Source organism: Centruroides vittatus, unplaced genomic scaffold (genome assembly GCF_030686945.1).
Source record: "Centruroides vittatus isolate TY-2023 unplaced genomic scaffold, ASM3068694v2 scaffold_1167, whole genome shotgun sequence".
Lineage (NCBI taxonomy): Eukaryota > Metazoa > Arthropoda > Arachnida > Scorpiones > Buthidae > Centruroides > Centruroides vittatus.
In genome coordinates this window covers 807,580-829,849 of record NW_027122671.1, presented here as the reverse complement: position 1 = coordinate 829,849, position 22,270 = coordinate 807,580, and the positions used below count along the sequence as shown (strand labels likewise).

General features: G+C 31.7%; 2 protein-coding genes across 4 annotated transcripts in view; one reads left to right on the top strand and one right to left on the bottom strand.

The window, feature by feature from the left end:
* LOC136986703 (RNA-binding protein cabeza-like) overlaps nucleotides 1–9,510 on the bottom strand; it is a 47,855-nt gene extending 38,345 nt beyond the window's left edge. Inside the window, 6 exon segments of the mRNA XM_067284286.1 lie at nucleotides 706–748; nucleotides 948–1,502; nucleotides 2,358–2,511; nucleotides 2,578–2,659; nucleotides 2,756–2,786; nucleotides 9,344–9,510. Of these exon segments, the coding sequence (XP_067140387.1) occupies nucleotides 706–748; nucleotides 948–1,502; nucleotides 2,358–2,511; nucleotides 2,578–2,659; nucleotides 2,756–2,786; nucleotides 9,344–9,356 (878 nt within the window). The 5' untranslated portion in view covers nucleotides 9,357–9,510.
* A 5,596-nt stretch (nucleotides 9,511–15,106) lies between these two features.
* On the top strand, nucleotides 15,107–16,833 carry LOC136986628 (uncharacterized). 3 transcript variants are annotated; one of them, XM_067284210.1, is made up of 4 exons: nucleotides 15,107–15,349; nucleotides 15,797–15,910; nucleotides 15,992–16,039; nucleotides 16,149–16,833. In XM_067284210.1, the coding sequence occupies exons 1-4, from the start codon at nucleotides 15,265–15,267 to the stop codon at nucleotides 16,781–16,783; spliced, it is 882 nt and encodes a 293-aa protein (XP_067140311.1). In that variant the 5' UTR covers nucleotides 15,107–15,264; the 3' UTR covers nucleotides 16,784–16,833. The 3 variants fall into 3 exon arrangements, with proteins under 3 accessions (XP_067140311.1, XP_067140308.1, XP_067140310.1); XM_067284207.1 differs by having other exon boundaries at nucleotides 15,797–16,039; XM_067284209.1 differs by having other exon boundaries at nucleotides 15,107–15,608; nucleotides 15,797–16,039.
* The last annotated feature ends 5,437 nt before the right edge of the window (nucleotides 16,834–22,270 follow it).

The window sequence follows — 22,270 nt, the reverse complement described above, 5'->3', positions numbered from 1 at the left end:
TTTTAATAATAATATTAGTTCTGAAATATCATTACGAATTATTTTGAAAACACACACATTTTATGTAAGATGATTTTTTTCTAGGTCATTTCTTTATAAAAACTGCAACTGTTTTATTAAGTTAAAAATTCAATATTTGTAGATTATATTTATGCTAAAAAACAGTATAATGGAGGCAATTTTGTTCAAATACTTTGCATTACCTTTCTTTTCAGTTATTTAAATATTATACCACTACAAACATAAATAAAATTTTTATTTCAATTTTTAAAATTTATTACAATACCTTTTATACAAATTTTTCAATCATGTAATATTTCTGAGCAAAGTTTAAATTCTAATTAAATTTATAAAAAATGTTTACATTAATTCATATATTTATTCTATATAAGTGATATTTAACTAAAATTTAATTTTATTCTGAAATAAATTTTACATTTCACACTAATATAACTTATAAAAATTAAAAAATTTCTGAAAAATATTTTAATATACTATCTCAGTCACTTTACTGCTTTATATTTAAAAATCAATAAATCAAGAATTATATAAAACTGAATGAAAATTTGATGAATTTCACCACTTTCTCTGCCTTTATTCTAAGACAATACAAAATAGTAATTCATAAAAAGGTATAAAAGGTAATTAATAAATCTATTATCAATTTTAAATTAAATTTTCAATTAAGAACAAATTAAGACATACCCATATCCTCCTCTACCATGATCACCATAATTACCAGATCCACCTAATAAATAAAAAAAATATCATTTTAGCAGCTTTATTCAAAGACTAACAATAATTGCAAAACTTAAAAGTTCCAATTGCTTTAATCAAAAGTGAAAATAATTTGAAGTGATCAGCAAAATCATTCATATATTTATATGTAGAATGCTTATAAATTAAACCACATCAATAGTCACTGTCTATCAAGTATTACCAATTACCTTGGCCTGAGAAATTTCCTCGTCCTGAACCACCATATTCTCCTGGAGGAGGTCCTCCATAGCCACCACCACCCATTCCCTGTGTTGTTGATGGACCTTGATATGATGGAGCTGGTGCAGGTGCACCACCTTGGTCAGGACCAGATGGATATGATGGAGGTCTTGTATAATCTTGTCCTGGTGGAGCATGACTGCCATAATTCTGAGGAGGTGGTTGCATACTATGAGGAGGGGGAGCTTGAGCTGGTGGTGGAGCAGGGCCAGGTGGTGGGGCATTGGCTGGGGGAGGAGCTGAACCATAACTCCCTGAAGGTGGAGGTTGTGATTGTGGAGGTGGTTGACTTCCATAAGATGATCCATAATTATTCGAAGATGTATTTCCATAAGAACTGTAAGAATTTCCACCATAAGACTGTTGATTTTGAGGTGCTGTTGATGATCCATAACTACCAGGTTGAGAATAACTTCCTTGGGAAGGAGGCTGACTGTAACTGCTTGTGTTGGGTGTATATGCATTGCCTTGACCACCATAACTGGAATAGGAACCAGACTGACCTACGGAAAAGTAGGCAGTGAATTTTTATTCTGATTTATTCTCAAATTCCAAGATAAAAATTATTTCAAATGCTTATAGAATGAATAACAAACACTAACTTCATCTTCTCTAAATTTGTAAAAATATACAAGACAACCCACCAGGCATTCAATTTGAAAGCTTACAAAATGGACTTTTACATATATCTTCCTATTTTGTTTACTTCAATCTCTCTATTCATATTATAATTCACTCTTCAAATTTAAATTGCTGAAACCATTTCATAAACTTCTTTCTTCAAAAACATTTACTTTCACACGTCATTAATTATAATCCATTAGTCATCTTCCTATCACAACTTTTGCAATCAGTATAACTTCACATCAAACCATTTAGTAATAAATCCTTTGTTCAATAATAAGAATACCAAAATAGCAAATAAAGCGTTTACTCAAGCTCGTTTAAAATAGCTTCCCTTATTCATAAAATTTAAGTGCCACAAAGAAATAATCTTAATTTAGGCTTTTCTCTCATTCAATTGTCAGCCATACATTAAATTGTGCCCATGTCTATTATTAAAACTGGCATATATATTGAATTTTGGATGATTACCAGATTGAAATAGCCCATATTAACAAGTAAATTGTATAAATGTATAGTTTCAATTTGATAGTGAGAAAAGAATAATTATACATACTTATCACAATTCATTAAGTATTAAATCCTCATCATGCAAATCACTTCAGAAATTTATTGATATTTATTTTCACCGTAAAAATTTTGGCAATTGCTATTTTGTTGTTCTCACCATACCACTTACATTTTTTTTTTTTAATTTTTACTATACTATAAAAATATCTAATAATTTTACAAACCTTGATTATAAGTAGGACTCTGTTGCTGTGGTGGTGGTGGTTGTTGCTGCTGCTGCTGTTGTCCATAATTATAAGATGGAGTAGACTGATTATATTGATCTTGTCCATAGCCACTATAATTACTTCCTGTTGAAGCATTTCCACTCCAACCAGTCTAAAATTTTATTAAAAATATGAATAAACAGAAAAACTGATTATATTTATGCATTATGCTACTTACTGCTGAATATCCTACATTTGTTTGAGGATAACCACTTTGGGGATAACTGGAATCAGAGCTATAATTTCCATAATTACTATACCTAAAAATTGGCAATTATTTGTTTAAATTTATCTAAAATTTGTTAAATCATATTAAAAGATATCAAATTATTTAAAATTTTTAGGTTTTCACTTACCCAGATTGGGTTCCACTGTAACTGCTATATTCTATAAAAAAAAAAAAATTAAATTATGTATTTACAACTTAATACATGTCATGTAACTAATTATAATTACTTTAAATAATATGTAAAAAGTTTTATACTAAATTCTATTCCAATCCTTCATAAAATATTTAATCAAAATTCTGATATGCTATACTTTTCAGCAAAACTGCATTTGTCATAAACCACAGCACTACCACCCAATCTTTAAAATTCTTACATTCTACAGCATTACTTTTTCATTCAAAAATAGTTCATTTGGATTTTACCTATTCATTTTTATTGTTTTCCTTCAATGTTTTAAAATTAAGGCATAAATACTAGGGTTAAAAAAATTTTACACGCGAGGTCCACCACCGCTCTAGCTATCTATGCCTCAGATCCGGAAGTAGAACCTTTACTCAATCAAGCCAAACTAATTCGCACAACTCAATGCGTACACCATCTTAGATGGCTAGAAGCTCTTTGCATATATATGGCTACTCTCAGAGAAGATAACTGCATCAACAACAAAGACGAAATCGCCCTGTCAACTGCATGGCAAGCACTCGTAAACAAGAACTTAAGATAGCACACAGCCGGTAAAGGAGCGCATGCCTGGATGACGTCACCGATCCAAGCGATAAAATTCGGAATCGTATTCCAGTAGCATTTTATTCGAATTGCATTCGATTAACTGTCGTCAGTTACCTGAAGAAGAACTTAATAGTTCGAAAACGTTCGTAACGGTTTTTTAAGTGAGGCACACCGGTAACAGGCTTAAAGTAAGTTTTTTAGTTCAATCCGGTGTAGTAGCATACAATCTTTATAAATACTAGGGTTTCTCATTTCCCAGTCTTTTGCTTGTCCCGGAATCCCAGGATAAAAGTGAACTGTTTCCCGGGATCCCGAGACAAAATTAATTATTTAAGATATACAAAATGTCATGAAATCAAATGATTTAATTATTTTTCGGTTTTTAAAGTAATTTAATACGTTCTGCATCCTCCAAAATCATATTAATAATGCTGTATAAGATATGTATTAAAAATTACCGTTGAATTACATAGAAATTTTCACAAATAGAAAAAATTTATTAAAGTTTGCTGGAAACTGCATACAGCAACGACAAAAATGCTTTTGAATTGAGTTGAAAATTAAAAAAAATGAACTTAGATCAAACTTCTAACTTAGAAAGTAATTTTTGATTTTTTAAATAAAATATAATACAAAATATTGTAAATTTTTATAAGATTTTAAAAAGCAAAGATGGTCAATACTCCAATCACTCAATCTGATTCTTATTTTAGTAATGAAAAGTCTTGCTACCGAGAATGTCCTTACTGATTCAATTGATGTGATTGGAATCATGTTTAATGCATTTAAGAGAAGACAAATATTATGTGTTTTCATCTGTATCCTGAAAGATTTCTAGTTTGTTTTCGAGATTGTAGTACTTCTTTTGTTCTCTAGTATTCTTGATTTGTCTACCTCGGCTGCATTAATAGAAAGATCATAGCCCAATAATTTGGCAGTTTGTTTGTCTTTAATAATCAGGTTATGAAGAGAAACTTCAGACTTGCAGTCTTCGTACTCGTTTGTATCCTTGCCCAATTTGCACAACTTGGCGTTACGCAGTTATTGAAGCTACTAAGCATGGTTAAAAATTAAGACAGCATAAGCACACTTATTCCAGATATTACTGGTAAAGAATTTTGAGAGTTCTGCCACAAATAAGCTACGTATTGATTATTGACCATTTGTGACCTGCCATAACAAACAAAAGTTAAAAAAACTAATAAGTAGGTTTAAAATTAATAAATACAAATGTATTCTGACAGTTTATGAGTTAATGATACTTTCTATTTGCAAAATTTCCTCAACCTTAACATAAAATAAGAAAAAAGTGAATTTTTAAAAAATTTGCAGGATTTCCCAGGATATTTCCTGGGTTAAAAGAACGACTGGGATCCCGTTTGAGAAACCCTAACAAATACACAGTCTGAATTATTCTATATAGAGATCATATTTGCTACTAATTTTCAGATTTGCAGTTACTCCAATTTATGGAACTAATCTTTGTTCTATGCATTATTTTGAGTATTCTTGAGCATTTATGAGAAACAAATACTTGAACAATCAATTTTTTGACCAGATGACTGTCACATTATGCAATTAGAACTAATGAAGAAAATAAAGTTCAAATAAATTTTTTATTACTATTTTAATTGTTAAATTGAATTAGTAAGAAAAATACAACAAAATGTGCTTAATTATTTTGAAAAGACTGGTTTGTAACCATTTTAAAATTTTCCAAACCAATTAAAATCACAAGGTCACCCCTAGCACTGTGTTTAAATAAAAAAATAATAATAATGTTTTTTTAAAAAGGCAATTTTAAATATTTTTATTAGTGTAATATATAAAATTATGAAATTTTAGTGAAACATTGTTGGGACCCAATAATAGACTTGACCAGCACCAATCCAAAGAACAGTTTAAGCAGCACTACTCTAGTTTCCTTTAGACCAGCAGTTCCCAACTAGTGGTCCGCAAGAGCTAAAATATGGTCCGCAAAAGATTTAAAACTTTTATTCATTTTAAATTATTATTCCCACATTGATACAAACTGAATTTAATTTTTACTAAAAATGTTGTTTTCTATTATAATAGTACTGTTAAAGCATGTTACTCAAGTTTAACAATTACTTATGTTAAAAGTTTTGATTAATTAATTTAAAGTTTATTTTTCTTAAACCTTGTGGACCCTGCTAACAACAATGAAATCAAAGTGGTCTCTGGTCAAAAAAAGGTTGGGAACCGCTGCTTTAGACAAAGCTGAACTATCTGTTGGAGATCTCAACCTATAATTTCAAAAAAAGACGACATGATAACCAAGTAATTCTGATATTTTTCAAAGAAGCAAAAGTTTAACAATTTGTTTTCTTGTATCTGTTTTGTACTTGTGATCATTTTGCACTCATTATGCCTATGGCATAGAACAAAGATTTTCATATATAGGGTTGTGACCCCAAAGTGGGTATCACTAATTCTTACATGGTTGCATATGCACTTTTTCAAAAACATTATTCCTTTGCCTGACAAAATCTTTAAAAAATATAAACAACATTTAACCAAAGATTATCAATCAATGAAAAAGAAATAAGTGAATTTGTATGTATTTATTAACAGTGTCACCCTACACTCTAATATATGAAAAAAAAAAAATGTTGCAGAATTTTTAGAATGTGCATTTCCATGTAAGGAAGTTAATGGCATCTATCATTATTTTTATAATTTACAGCAAGACTTTTGCATGTTTCAAGCTCTTACATTTTCAGTAATAAATCTAATACATGTCAAAATAGCTGACATTTTTTGAAAGAAAAGTCAAATTATTTCAGAAAGTTTAAAGTATAAAGCAAAATATTTTTAAAGACTGATAATTGAAAGCATTGACAAAAAAAAAAAAAATAAATAAACAGACAAATGCCAACAAACAGCAGATTTGCAAACACACTCCAAAATCCAAGTGTCTGTGCAAAAGGTATTGAGAGCTCTGCTTTTATAAAATAATTTAAAAATTTCCCATACAAATTAATGAAAATTTAACAAATGAATTACTTCAACTAATCTAAATTAACTAGATCTAAAGTAGTATTCACTATTAGTACAGTAAAATTCACTCTAGTTTTATACATCAAGGATGATACACTTTTGTATACATAAGATCTTTTTATCTTAAAAATATGTCACGATTGACTTGTTGTCATAGGCCTAGTCTAAGTAGGGAGGGAAAGGTGTGAAATACGTACACTGTTTATACACTGTGTTTCAGTACGAGGTGCACTCCTGCAGGCTATGGGTAGATAAGCAAAATATATGTTTAAAACTATTTTTTTATTTTTTAAATCACTTAAGTTTTTCAGATAGGCTCATAATGAAAATAAATTTCCAAACCCAACTTTTGATATATGCAGCTACGAGTTCATTCCGTACAGGCGGTACCTAAAAAATTTGATTTTTCAACTCTTTTACAAGATAGATTTTTAATAACAAAATATAATTTAATTTTTTATCAATTTCAATGTATAAGTTGTGGTATTATTTGCTCATAAATATGAAAAAGTTGTTATAAAAATGCACAGCATGGCTGATAATTTGATAATAAGATTTCACTTTTGCAATTTTTTTTGGGCCAGGAAAATTTATCATTTTTAAACTTATTTTTTGCTAATCTATCAATAGCTCACAGGAGTGCACCTTTTACTGAAACACCCTGTATATCTACCTATGTAAAAACAACAATTATTTAACGGGCCAATAAACTCACATCCAAGGAAATTAAAACAACATGAGTAATTATTAACCATATTTATTAATTCAAATTAGCTACAGATAAAGACAGATTTAGAATTTATTTTATTACCTTAATATTAATGGAAGGACTGAGTTTGCATGTCTCTAAGCAAGGAATCATAATTAGGTGTATATCCTGACAAAGACTGTAATAATGAGTCTTCAGTATGGTAATCAGTCAGGACAGAACATTGTTTAGTCTTCGTTAACTTTAAGTATGAAAATGCCGATTCACACAGGTATGTAGATCCGAAATAAGAATAAATATATTCACTACATTTGGTGATACTGGGTTATTTTTGGGTATGACAGTACCAAATATTCAGGCTAAATGGCTGTGTTTTTCTGAGTCGAGCAATAACTGCATGCATACTGTTGTGTTTACGCATTACATTCACACGTTGCATCCGGTTACAAGTGTAACACATTCAGTCAAGACATTGCGAGCGATCGACCTAAATGGCTTTGCGATTGACTTGTTGGCCATCCCTGTTATAGATCATTGAAACTATATGAATTAATTAAAATTAACTATTTTGGAACATACTAATTTATTTTCAACTGAAGGCTGGTAATATTTAGTTTAATTTTTTTTTATAGACAACAATGTAAAAATCATTGTAGTAATAAGGGAATGCCTTTACTACTACATTGTTTGCAAGGCAGAGAATAATTTTAACTAATTTTCAGAATAAGTTAAAATTAAAATCTTTCAGAGACTTTAATTATTAAATTTGATGATGAATATTTGCAATTATTTTTAACAATCATAAATATTTTTTTATTTTTATTAATTTAATAATAGAATATATATCCTAAAGATTATATATATACAGTGCTCTTTTCTAAAAAAAATCCTTGCCAATATGAACACAACTACTTTAACTGAGCAACTGCTGGTACTATGTATCATCATATCAATACTATTCAGTATCATCATATCAATGCTATCTGCTAAGATACAGCAAATTGGCACATATTGAATAGCAGGAAACTTACACGAACGTTCATCTCACATGACCAAATCATTCCTGCGTCATACTGTTCGTGTAGGTGTATACAGTTTTATTTGCATCTGAACATTTATCATATATAGAAGATGGCAAAACACATTTTTACCAAGTTATTTAACAACCCTTACTAGTCAAAATTCCAACTGGTACAAAAGTAAAATTGTAATGTATGGTATTGATCCATTCAATGACGACTAGAATTCCTTTATAGAGAATCACACTTCATGGCCAAATATAGAATAATAAAGCAAGACCTTGGTAGAATTCTCCAGAACATACCTTTTCCAACAAGAAAATTTCAGTACGTTAAAAACTATAACACTAGGTCATCGTATTGTCATAGCAACTAAAAACTTGTTTTAGGATAAAACGAAACAAACATCACAAATATGGCACGGGCAAAACACACATGCACAATCACATACAGTACATCCAGAATGCCAATTTGTCACATGCAAGTTGTCTATAAAGACAACATAAAATCAGAACAAACTTCAAAAACATTACAATGCTTTTCATGTTTAATACCATAGATATATGTTTAAAATAATTTGTAATTAATAAAAACAAGTCAGTGAGTTTAGAATGTAAACAAAATCCTGCATACATATAATGTATGCAGGATTTTGAAATAAACACTTAAATCTATAAAGGGAAGAGAGTTTTAAATTAATATTTACAATATATTTTAGCATTAAAATCATATTAAACTACGTATTAACCTCATTCCAGATAAGGTGTTCACTTAGAAGATTAATTAAAAGAAAATCGAATGAAATTTAGAGATTAAAAATTTATAAATTTAAATGTATTTAGCTGATTTAAATATCTAAAAAATAATAATAGTGTATTTGTGATAAACTGGCTATTCTAATATATAACATTACTAAATCTGATTATCGTTGGGAAATTTTATTCAAGAAATTCAAAATGGCGATTTTTGTAGTAGAATAAAATGGCCGACAGACGAACAAAGAATTAGAAAATATCAATCCAACGTAATCCGCCCCATCTCTAAACGAATCGAACGTATCGCAGTAAAATATAAATTTATAATAAAGGACCATTTATTATTACGTATACATAATACTATGGCTTTACTTATTAAACACGAATACATTGAAGAAGCATAGTAAATTATAACAAAATGGAAACCTTAGAAAGAAGGCGAACGACTTAGCAATACCTTAAAACTATAGTTTTTACTTACGCGTATCAGACATGTTTAAATTACAATAAGCAATTCCAAGTTAGACGTCAAATTTTTTGTCGTAAAATATGGTCCAAAACGTCTTCCTTACACTACTACCAAAATCCAACTGAATTAAGAAGACATGCGCATATCACGTACTGCCGTCAGATCGTGTACGTTGGTTCTCGTCACGTGATTCACTTGGTACGTCTTTGTTCGGTAATCACGTTGCCAGATTCAAAGATATCACAAAATAATGAATTATAAGTAGGCTTACCATATTTTCTAGAAATTTTCTAGAAATAAATTATTCGAGTGAATGAGTATTTATTTTATTTCCAAACCGGGACAAAAAATGACTAGGTAAAAATTTAATTTATTATCTTTAAAAATGCATCCATGAATGTACAATTTCTTCTAGGTATTTTGCATGGATTCAATTAGAGTACCTAGATATCAAAGTAGCGACATATGAATCATCGCCGCTATGTTCTGTCGACTGTCATCACGTGGTCTATGGGTTTACATTAAGAAATGACGATTAAACTTAAAAAATTCGTCTTAAAAACTTTAAAAAAGATTCGTATGTCGCTACTCTGATATCTAGGTGCTCTAGATTCAATAACTAAAATGGTTTCTGTCTCTATAAAAAAACAAACAAACAAGACGGCCGGATGGCCAAGAGAAGCCTGCCGCTTTGGAGAACCCACCATCGAATTTAGACGGTTCGAAAAACCCATCAAAACAGGGATATGATTTGGCCGAACCCATAATGGACCCACAGAATGAAATTGAAAATTAATAATACTTTATATTATTCATTTCAAAATTATAAACAATTGGCATTTCTACACAGAGTTTGTCATATTTATTATAAAAAAATTATTTAATATTTTATGTAGTGCTAGTTAAATTTTATTTTAATTATGTGGTGCATTGTTTAAAATTAATTGTAACAGTCTTAATCGCGTTTGAAATAGAAAGCAATTTCTTTCAATATTGCTACTTTTTTTTTAATTCTTTACGCACTGTTGGCACCTTCTGTTGTGTCTTTTCGCAAGCCTATTATGGGTTCGGCCAGGCCGACAATTAGGCGGCCGGGTGTTAATGGACGGGGCTCGACATATCCGGACGGATCACCTCCCGAAAATCCCTGGGGATTTATCGACCCGTCCGGATACGAACCCGGTCCCCAGAGCGGTGGGCTGCCACCTTGGCCGCTCGGCCACCCGGCCGTCTCAATATTGCTACTTCGAAGTTATGTAAAATATTCTTTAGTAACTAAATAATCTTGGTAGATTGCTTAGAAAATATTCTTCATAATTTTCTAGAAATAAATTATTCAAGTCAATGAGCATTTTATAATAAACACAACAGAAATAAAATAAAGAATGATTCTATAAGGATTGAATAATTTCAAAAAGTATATTCACATATAGAACATGAATCTTATATGTCACAATCGAATTAGAAAAGAATTTGCTAATAATTAATGCTTTTTTTAGCTGTTTCATGCAGACAAGTCTTTAGCCTTTTTTTTCTTTTCTTCTTTTTTCCTTGCGGAAAACACAGTTATAGGAATCGTTTATATGCTGATGGAATGGCTTTTCTCATAGCTACAAGAAAACTCTGGCAATTTTTTCCAGCAGTTTTATGCTCTGTTTCACTTTCATTGATGTCAACCTGTTCTTCAATGAGCATCTCTTAGGACCCTGGATGAGGAATTAACCTGTTTCAAAAGCATAGTCAAAATAATTGACAAGCTTTTGAAACAGTGGCACGTAGATCTCCAGATTAGCCGGCCCGATGGTTAAGTTAGTTGAGGTGTCAGACTATTGCTTTGGAGATTCGGAATGGAATCCAAGCTGGCAATTCCTTGGGCGAATTGAATTAATAGTTTTAGGCAGTGTTTCTCAACCTTTTTCTCATCGCGGATCGGTAAAATCACGGATAACTTTTCCTGAACCAGTAATTATATGTGACTATGAATTATACTTATTTATTACGTTTATATATGCTTACTAGCTGACCCTAGCTTACTGCTTACTAGTTGTTGTGGCCCATAATGTATCTATTATAAATGTATAACACTTCCCCCGTGGGGGGAATTTCAAAAAATCCCTTCTTAGTGTACATTCTCTTGACGTACTCTATTAAAACGCAATCAAAAACGCATCTAAAATAGTATAATAAAAGCCGAGTTCTTCACAGTAAGCCTTAATCCCGTCACTTTTCCCGCTGGGGAATATCGAAAAATCCCTTTTTAGTGTATATTCTGTTGACGTAACCTATTAAAACGCAATTAAAAACGCAAAAAACCGCATGTAAAATAGTATAGTAGAAGCCGAGTTCTTCACGGTAAGCCTTAATCCCGTCCATCTCCCCCACTGGGGGGAATTTCGACATGTATATTATATAAAAACACGCGCGTATTCGAATGCAACGTTGTGTCAAAATTTCAAAGGAATCGGTAGGAACAAACGAACGTTATATTTTATTTATATAGATAGATAGAAAATGATCCGCTTCAGTCCATTCTCACAGAAAAGCATAATGCCTCACAGAAAAGCAAACTTAGGTCGTCGGAAGTTAGCGCCATCTGTTGGACATAAAAGCCTTAATCCATATATAAATATATTTTTGAAAGGGGGGAAATGGTGTAGGGGTATGAAAAATAGATAGTAGCCGATTCTCAGACCTACTGAATATGCATATAAAATTTGGTAAAAATCGGTAAAGCCGTTTCGGAGGAGTAAGTTAACTAACATTGTGACACGAGAATTTTATATATAAGATTTAGAGTTTCTCTACGTAACAAAGTATATATAATAACTGTAAATTACAATGTAAATGTCACCCGTAATCGCTTGCTCCGGTATCAGTACAATTAAATAGTTTTTTGCGGACGAATGAAACTGTTTTGGGGACCGGCAGTTGGAAAGCATTGGTCTAATGGACAATACAACACTTAGGCGATCTGCCAAGGGGCTGTCACCCAGGAAGATATTCTGCAGGAAACTAGGCCCTACTTAGGTGTTACCTCTAGTAGGGTAAGACTTAATGCCGATTTTACTCTTTATTAGCATTAACATTTTTTAAATATTATTTATAAAACCCACTTTAACCTCAAAATTAATCTTTTTGCCATTTTATAATAGTTAAAAATATAAAAAATTTTAAAATAAAATATGATAACAGATGACGCCACCAAAGTTGCCGGGAAAGTTAAGCAACTCGTTGCTGAATTTTTTTAAAAATCGCGGTCGTATGCTCGCGTTTAATTACGTGTATGTTGTTGTTACTCACATAAGTATTTTTAAATTTGTTAATCGATTAAAAAGAATGTATTAATATAGTCTTTTTGTTTTATATACCCATATTTGAACGATTTATCGGTTGCTATGAAGACCAGTTTAAAAAGATAAACAAAATTTATTTGTTAGATGTTCGATTTTTTGAGAAAACTTAGAGAAGAGTTAAGAAAAAGAATAGTCGATGGAACAATAGGTATAGGAAAAGGCCCTCTTAGTTCACACTGGGTGAAAACAGCTAAAAATGAAAAATATCCTGCTATCATACTATTTTTTCTTGAGAATATATTAAGTGTTTGTGTCACCTTTTTCACAAAGACTTCAGAAAATGGAGAAACGTATCGCAGTTGCTGTTTCAATCATATTTGATAATTTACTGCAAAGAGTGGGATGAATTGAACTACAAGATTTATCTGAACGGTCGCGTTCGGTTCTGAAATGCTATCGCTCAGTTGTCTGGCTGGCTTTCGACGTGGGAGAAAAACAAAGATTGTCTTTGAAATTGGTTCTTGAAAATTTCGCCGTGTTACTAAAGCAAGAACGCGAAGTTCAAAGACAGTAATAAAAAGCTTATTGCATCGTTTCGAAGAGCCAATCTTATCTTCATCAAAGAGAAACTCCCAAGAAAAAATTTGGCTTTCATTTCGGGTGCCATCATTTTTTACTTGGCACAATACTTTTTTTATATCTCGGATGTTTTACTTTGGATGTCCTTTTTTTACTGATCTGACTAATTAATTTTTTCACTACCCTTCAATTGGTTGCGAGTTATTTATGACTGTTATTGCTTCTATAACATAATAGGATTGTTCCAGCTTATTCACTGGTTTAAATTCCTCAGACACGATTGTATGCATCTTCAAGATGATCGATATTTTTTCTAAAATTCATATTTTAAAATTCTATTTGAGTTTAGTCAACCATCAGTAGGAAATTAACTATTTTCGTTGTAGTTGGAGCGGGACTAAAACTATTTTACAGACCAATTTATTACGTTATTTATCAAATCGTCGTGTTTTGCGTTTTATTAGATTTAATTTTTTACTTTCAAATGATTAAATTTAAATCAATTTTTGATAATTAAGTAATAGAAAGGGACTTCTTTTGGCCGATTAGGACGTTATTATGTTTCTTTATGTAAGGTACTCGAAAGTTTTTCCAAGGTAAATTCGTCATACTGTATCCATTTTTTTTTTCATTCTCGCCATAAATTTTAGTATAACTTTTTATAGAAAAATTTTAGATAAAAGTATTTGGATACTCAGTGGTATATTTCTTACGAAAGATGTCTAGATATACTTCAGTGTACACACTGAAGTATATCTAGACATCTATTGATAGATATAATTCAGCATGCTACTTTAATGTCTAGATCTAGAGATACCTAGATCTAGACATTAAAGGTGTGTTTACATGGCGACACTTTAAAGTGTCCAAGCTGCTAGAGCATTTGGAATTTATATTATTTGATTATAAAGAAATGTAACGAGGACTTAAATCAAACCAGAACACTTTAATATAAATGTTTGTTTCGAAAATAAAACAGCATGTTAATGCAGTGATAGAAACTTTTAATATTTTATAAAGCATTTTATGAATTATTTTAAAATAAAAAAAGTAGAATTTGTTATACTTTTTCCTATTAAACAAATTTCTACACTTGTTATAAAGTACACAAATTTTTCCTTAAAAGTGACTTTGAGTAAATTATAGAATTCTACGATACAGAGTTGATTAAGAACATTGATATAAGAATATTGTTCCTAAATTTTACAATTATCGTTATGATTATCTCTTTTATATGTTCGTTGTTATAAGGATTATTTGTTAAGATTCTGATCTCTTACAACTTTGAGTGGACTTTATAAACACTTAACATTAACCTTTTTAATTAAAACCACTTACCGTCCGGACCCGAGTTAACTCGGGCAAGTTTCATAGCGTTACAAACAAAACGGTACTTTTGGCCCGGAATTTTTTTTCTTTTTTTTGCATCTTTGAAATGTTTTCTGTCTTCAAATTTTTTGAAAAATTTTTACCCGCGCGAAAAAATTTTATTGCGATTTTAATTAACCTTTAATGACGCGCGATTAACGCTTAATTGTTTTTTATGGGATTTTTTTATGAAACTTCATTCATCCTTCTAAAGTTCTAGTGCGCCGATTTTAAAAAATAGCTTTAAATAACTTTACTTCGGTAAAGTTATTTAAAGCTATTTTCTGATGTCAAAAACAACATCCAATAGTTTTTAATTTTTTTAATTAATAGATTTTATTATATTTACGTTTAATTAAGTCGGGGGGTCGGAAATTTCAATTAAAATCGTAATTTTAAAAAAATATTTAGAAATATACCGCCATCTAGTATTCACCCTACTTTTTACCCTTCTCCTCCTGAGAGTTTCATGAGAATGTCCCGCGAAAGACGACACCAGCTGTTCTCAAGGTCATCCAGCTGTGTAAACAATCCGGTCGTTGTTAAACTGGTCGCTTTACTAAGCGCTTTGCTATCGCTGCAGCTAAAGTGTTGTTAAACTCTTGGCTGCACACCGCTTCACGTAAAGCAAACGCTTGAGTTCGAGGATATTTTTACAGCACTGGAAGGAGGTGGTTTTTCTGCTACAGCAAAATGGCGGAAGAATTCGAATTTATTATCGAAAACAATAAATTTAAAGTTTTTGTAGACGAGAAGACAGCATTTAAGATAAAAAACGGTAAATATTAATTATATAATTTTAAAATTATTTTATAAATATTTCTTAGTTTATTTAATAACTTTCAATAGATTTTTGAAATAAATAATGTTTTACGTATAAAGTAAAATACTTCAGATATTGCGATATTTATTGGAAATGTCTGAATTATAAATATGTTGGTTTTATGTTTAAAAAAATCTTATTTTAAGCATATACTTTAGGGGAGAGTATCCAGAGCGAGACATGTTCCACAATGAAAGAAATCGTTTTAAAATTTGTTCATTCAATTTAAACCTATACCATACTTCAATCATTACTATTTAATTAGGTTTTAATTACTTTGTTATATGGAATTAAATACTTGTATGAAAATATTATGCACTGATATATACTTTAAAATGTTTTCATCTTTGGAAATCTCTATACAGTACTTAAAATAATCTTTTTCGTAATCTTTAATTTTAGATCCTACATTTGCTCAGCAATACGGATTAGATCTTGCTAATAAAATGAAGACAAAACCTGAAGAACATACACTGGTGGAGTGTAAGAAAAATTTAGAAAATAATACAAATTCAGGTATTAAAAGAAATGTGACTGTCAGAATTACTTTCATTGTTAATTTACAGTGTAATTTATATAATTTTTATTTTAAAACAGTTCCAAGCACTTCAGGCATTAGGGGTGAAAAGAGACATCTTTCAGATGGTATGTTTAATTAAATTGGTTAATAGTTACACAATGATTGGACATGATTAAAAAAGTTTTGAAAATGTTCCTAAAGATAAAGACTTAAGTTTGATATATTGTTTTTCAGATTTACTTACTTCAAATGCCAACTGGAGTGATTCTATGACCAGACTTTTAATAAGTGTCAGGTTGGAAATGGAAGAAGAATTTTGGAAACCAATAGCAAAAAACAAATTGTGGGTGAAGGTTTCTGATCACTTAGCAATAAAGGGATATAAAGTATCTTCTACAGAGTGTGATAAAAAGTGGCGAAACCTTTTATCCACATACAGACGAAATAAAGATAAAGTGAAAAATAAAACTGGGGAAGGGGCTATAACCTGGCCCTACTTTGATCTTTTCAATGCAGCAATAGGTTGTAGGTCTGACGTTACTCCTTCTCCAGAAACTTTAATGAGTTCATTACCAGAAAAAAATTACAGTGCTTCTTCAAGCACTCCTTCCCCTCCACCAGTAGAGTTGTCTTCAACAAGCAGCAGCAGCACATCTAGTCTTCCTCAATGTAGTTTAGAAAATTTCAAAAAAGCACGAAAAAGGAAAGCAAATAAACCACCACTGTGGTTTTCACGGTATCTGGAAAAGCTGAAAAGATTGAGAAAGAGAGAGACGAAAGAGAAAACAAACGGTGGGAAGAATTTAAAGAAATTGAAGAAAAAAGATTACAACAAGAAAGAGAAAATGAAGAAGAAAGAAGGAAAATGATGCAATCATTAATAGATATTATGGATAAACTTGCAAAAAAATAGACTAGCCATTTATATTTTTACTTAATTATATTAAAAATTTGCTGAAAAACCAATAAACAATTAAGTTTGTATATCAGAATTGTCTTTTTTTATTTATACAAATCCATTTTTATACATTTGATATGAGATAGTGGCAAACATATTGTAATGTTTTTAGGTTCTCCCTCTTCAGTTAGTGATGCAAATACAATTAGAATTCTATTCTTTGCAAAATGAGTTTTTTTATCTTGTTCATGCACAGAATTTAGAAATACAGACAACTTATGGTACAAATGCTTTAAAAAATCTTAATACTATTTTCATACTTAAAAAGAGGAGAGACAATAGAAGTAAAAGAAATTCAAATGTGTCAACAGGAAAAGTAGCATTTTATGAGATCTTTTATAAATGTCCAGCATTAGAAAAATCTATAAAAAACTACTTCACAGGACACCTTGTATTCTTTGCAAAAATAGAATTAATCTAAATTACATAGACATGTTTGAAATGAACTGTTTCAATCTTATCACAAATTCATATAAAAAGTGCAAGACCATTATTTATTCTGGTAATTTTTTTACTTTATTTTTACCAATATTAAATGCATTTAGAAAAAAACTGTGGTACAGATGATACCTGTTTCAATGGTTTTATTTATTACTACTACAAGTAGCTTCTTGTAGTAGTAATAAATAAAATCATTGTGTAAATAAGGGTGAAAAGGTATAGCTACACCATTTCACCCTTCATTTGCACAATGTTAGTTAAACAGTGTAGGATGGTAAATCTATTTAACACAAGAACAAAGTGTTCAAAAACTCAAACACACATTAATAAAAATATTAATGATTTTATTTTAAAAATTTTAATTGGTTGTTACATAAACAATGCTGGTTGTGTTTGCTGGCTTTGGTCAATTACTACTACAGCAGATAAAAGAACAAATATCACAAAATTATTCTAACTGCTGATACAAATAATCTGCAATAATATCTCTCTTAGATCTTCCATCTTGATTGATCTCATAATCAGCCAAGTTGTTCCCATTTTGTATGTAATTGTCATCCCTTTCAGGTGCTTCATCATTCTGTAAAACACAAAAGTTATGAAGAATGCATGCTGAAATGATCATTTTTGGGATATTGGACCGCTGTGTCACATGCAGACAGTGGCGTGCCGTGACATTTGATGATAGGGAAGCTGTGTTTCTGTAAGAAGCCGACTTTCAGGGGCAATCAATTAATTGCGCGTCAGGGCCCGTTCGTATTCGTTTGTTCGATAAGCCAGTAAAAACCGTATACTTCTTTAAATGTATTTTTAATAGATTATCTGACGTACTTAATAAATAAGAAAGTTCAATATAATTACCTCCGTTATTAGATTCAATAAATTCCCTACGCCCTCTAAATGCCAATTCTCGCTTTGAGAAAAAACATATAACATCTATTAATTTAGATATATCTATTAATCGTAATTATCTCGTTATAATTTTCAATATTTATTTTATATTGTCTACCAATGTTAAATTCTATTCCGCTTTGATTTCCAAATTGCTTCAATTTTACGAAAGAATCGTCATTCGCAGCGCCGGATTAAGCCTCTAGCGGGCCCTAGACAAAATTTAAATTGGGGCCCCATTTAAATAAGTTGCTTCTAAACAAATCTTATATAATGTGACATTAGCGTAGTAGCATGGGTGACACCCGGTGCGGATATCGTGGTGTCACCCCAAGTCACACCGTGGTGTCATCCTTTTTAACTCTTTTATAAAACACTATTGAATTGTAATATCTTCGCACTCGAGCAACTTGAAGGAACTTGAACGCTATATCAAATATGCGATGTCGCGACGTATAAGTTTAGATTTAGAAAATAAATCATAACCATACATCCGTACTACCACGAGAGGCGGCCCTAGAAAGATTTCTAGATGGTGCGAGAGATCTCGTAGCGTACATTACTTCTGACGCACCAGGTGGCTGTTGACCCTTTTTTTTTTTTTTAGCCAATGGCTGGTCGACCGCAGCTTACTAACCATTGTTAAATACAGCCTTTTCTGTCCTATCGAATTTCTTAAATAATTTTTAACTCGTTTTGAAACACAGAAATCTTCTGCACTGAAGCGCCCCTCCGAATTACGGGCCCTAGACATTTGTCTACTTTGCCTATTCGATAATCCGGCCCTGGTCATTCGTCATAAATTTTATCGTCAAAAATGTCGAAATTTTTTGTTGACGTATTTATATTTAATTTAGGCATTGGTCTTTCTCTTTTAATAATGTTTTCTTTTTCATTATATGGTCTTGAGCCAAAACTTTTTTAAATAAATTTTTGAATCACTAGCCACGATATAAGAGCTAAAATTAAAATTATCAGAAAAACTTACTTGGTAAAACAAAATGTGTGACGAATATACATACCTAGTACAAAAAATTCTTCAATTGTATGAATATTACTTTTAAATATAACTTTGTGAAGAAAACGTACATAAAAATAACAAAATATTCTTTACTTTTTTAAATCTTAAAACAATCCACTTAGTGAAATAGCTCCCTACAAGTGGCTAATGAATGGAATCATAGACGGTCCAGGTAGGTGTGTGCGTGCCAAATCCCTAGGGTGCCGATACCGGTCAATGTCAAATGCCTCTTTTGTCGCGTCACTAGTATATATCAAAGGACGCGACGGGGTTGTTGTAGATTTTAAACGTTTCTCACCATAGCTGTAAAAATCTAAATATGTTAAACTTAACAGATTGTCTGTCGTTCGTTTTCTAACTAATTCGTTTTAGGATCGAGTGTTCACGGAAATTTCCAAAATTCACAACTTTTCGGTCACTCTCATTGAACTGGAGAAATTTCTGTCTTTATTACATCTAATATTACGAAGAGATCAGACCCCACTGTACTCGGCAAGAAATTGGTTCGGTTAAGCTTCTGTTTAAGTAAACTTTCGGCTCTTTCATCGGGGTTTTATTTATGTTTCTAATTCCATAATCGCTTAATTATTTAACTACTTAAATAGAAATAAGTCGAAACCGGTTACTTTGTACTCAAATATCTGTAGTCTTGGGAAAGAAGTGGAAAGAAATTTTTATGACAACCGATACATAAATCGTAAATTTAAGGAAAATAAATTCTAGAGCTTTTTTTGTACCATTGTACGTCTCATTCATTAAATTTGGTTGTAAATGATCCAGCCAAAGTAACAGTTAATTTTTTATCACTGTACTAGAATTGTACACGTTTTTTCTGCATCCCCTTACAGATGGGACATACTAAATCGTAATATCACCGGCTTAACATTGAAATCCGTAAGTAATATAAGATGGGAGAGCGAGAATAAACGCAGAATAAATATATCAAATATTTTAATGGATTTTTTTAAAACTCCTGTCAACTATACAGAACTATCATAAAAACATACCAGTAAATTCCTATCGGTTGGGTTGAGTTATAAATCTAGTTTACGGTGGGCAACCTTTTTTATAACGTGGGCCAGAATAAATTTTACGTTTTTTTTCCGCGGGCCGTAGTAGTTAATTGACGCTTTCTTGTGACTCGTAATTTTTTAGTCTGCAAATATGAAATAAATAAATAAAAAGTTAATTACTACATTTATTTCTCTTATCGTTTTCGAAAATGACAAAGAATTGGAAAAATAACTATTAATTAGTTATTTTTCCAATTTAATAATCTATTAAAGATCTCGCGGCCCGGATAGAAACTTTTCGCCAGCCGTAGCTGGCCGCGGGCCGGGGGTTGCCCGCCGTTGATCTAGTCTACTCGTGATTCACATAATTGGGCGAGGGCGGCCGAATATCTAGCAGGCGGGCGGCTAACAGCCAACAGCCAACAACCGGTCCGGGATATAAAATTAGAAGCTTTATGTGTGAAGCATCCACCAGCTACACCGGGTGACGTTGGTGCTCTGTAAAGCGCATGCGCCAATGCCTATAATCTGGCTGCTTGGAAGTTGAACAGGCAGGTGGCTAACAGCCCACAACTGCTCCGGGATATAAAGTAGGATTCTTTATGAGTGAAGCATCCACCAGCTAAAACCGGGTGAGGTTGGTGCTCTGTAAACCGCATGTGACAATGCCTATATAATCTGGCTGATTGGAAACTGACCCGGTTTCGACACTTTTTCCGCCACCGAATTATTCGAATATACAATAGCAATCTTATCGTTTTTTTCACATGTAGTATAGAAATTTGTAAAAGATACATAATGCAGTTATAATAAAATATTAATTTTAATTAATGCAAAGTACGTTAAAATATGAAAATTTATATTTTATAAAATACAAGGGAAGGTCATTGGAAGGTGGAATCGGCGCTTCCATCGCTTCCAATGACGGCACGCCACTGCATGCAGAAGTTTTAATCGCCTGAACCGGCCAAAAAGATCTCCGTAGGCTTGTTCAATAACCACACGTGAAGAACTAAGTCTCTTGTTGAACAATTTTTCTTTCCTATTTAAGTGGTCATTATCCTTGTATGGCACCATTAAATATGACAATAAAGGATATGCTGAGTCTCCAAGAAGATGGCAGTTCTCGGGAATGGAAACAGTACCATTTGACATATGTCTATATAAAGGGCTGTTCTTCCAAACACGTGCATCATGACTTGAGCCAGGCCAACCAGCATAGACGTCAATGAATACTTTTCTGCTATCACAAACGCCCTGTAAAATTACAGCGGTGAATTGCTTTCTGCAGTAATATTCCTGTTTATGGCGTTTACCTATAGTAATTTCAACTAACGTTCCATCTATACACCCAAAAACATTCGGGAAACTTTTCCATCCTCGCAATTCCGAAAACTTCCTTACAACGTCGGCTGCCTGTTGCCCAACGTCGAGTTGGCCACTGAATAAAATATTGTCTCATTTTACTTAGTTCTGTACAAAATGTAATGAACAGTCGATGTGCGTGTCCTCTTTCTAATCCAAATCTGTCCGCGATACCACGAAACGATTCTTGATTTCCCAGCGTCCACAACGATAATAGTATCACTTTTTCTTTATCAGAATAACGTAAAGATGGCCTACCAGTGTTTTACTTCTTGTGGAGGTTTATATTTAGTAAAATAAATTCCACAGTTTCTCGTTTAAGACGAAAATGCGCTTTGAAGTCGATATCATTTGTCCGTGGAATGGTTTCTTCGACATAATTCATGATTTTTACCTTTTTTGTTGGAGATTCATTTATTACCGTAAGAATTTCCTCCTCCTCCCACTTCTCTTGGCCTTTTATTGAAAAAAGACGAGAATAACAGCGTTGATGATGATCGAGAATTAGTTTTAGAATTAAAAAGTTCACAATATGCATAAACTGCACTCCAAATGGCCGCCATCTTTACTGCTGCAGCAGTCGTGTTGTTAAACCACGTGTTTTACGTCATACAGCAGTGCTGAAGCAGCGACGCTGAAGCGCTGACTTTAACAACGACCGGAATGA

Coding starts and splice junctions, on each gene's coding strand:
- LOC136986628 (XM_067284207.1), top strand. CDS start 15,265: ATGGCGGAAGAATTCGAATTTATTATCGAAAACAATAAATTTAAAGTT. Junction 15,350..15,796: donor AGCATTTAAGATAAAAAACG/GTAAATATTAAT, acceptor CTTTAATTTTAG/ATCCTACATTTGCTCAGCAA. Junction 16,040..16,148: donor AAAGAGACATCTTTCAGATG/GTATGTTTAATT, acceptor ATTGTTTTTCAG/ATTTACTTACTTCAAATGCC.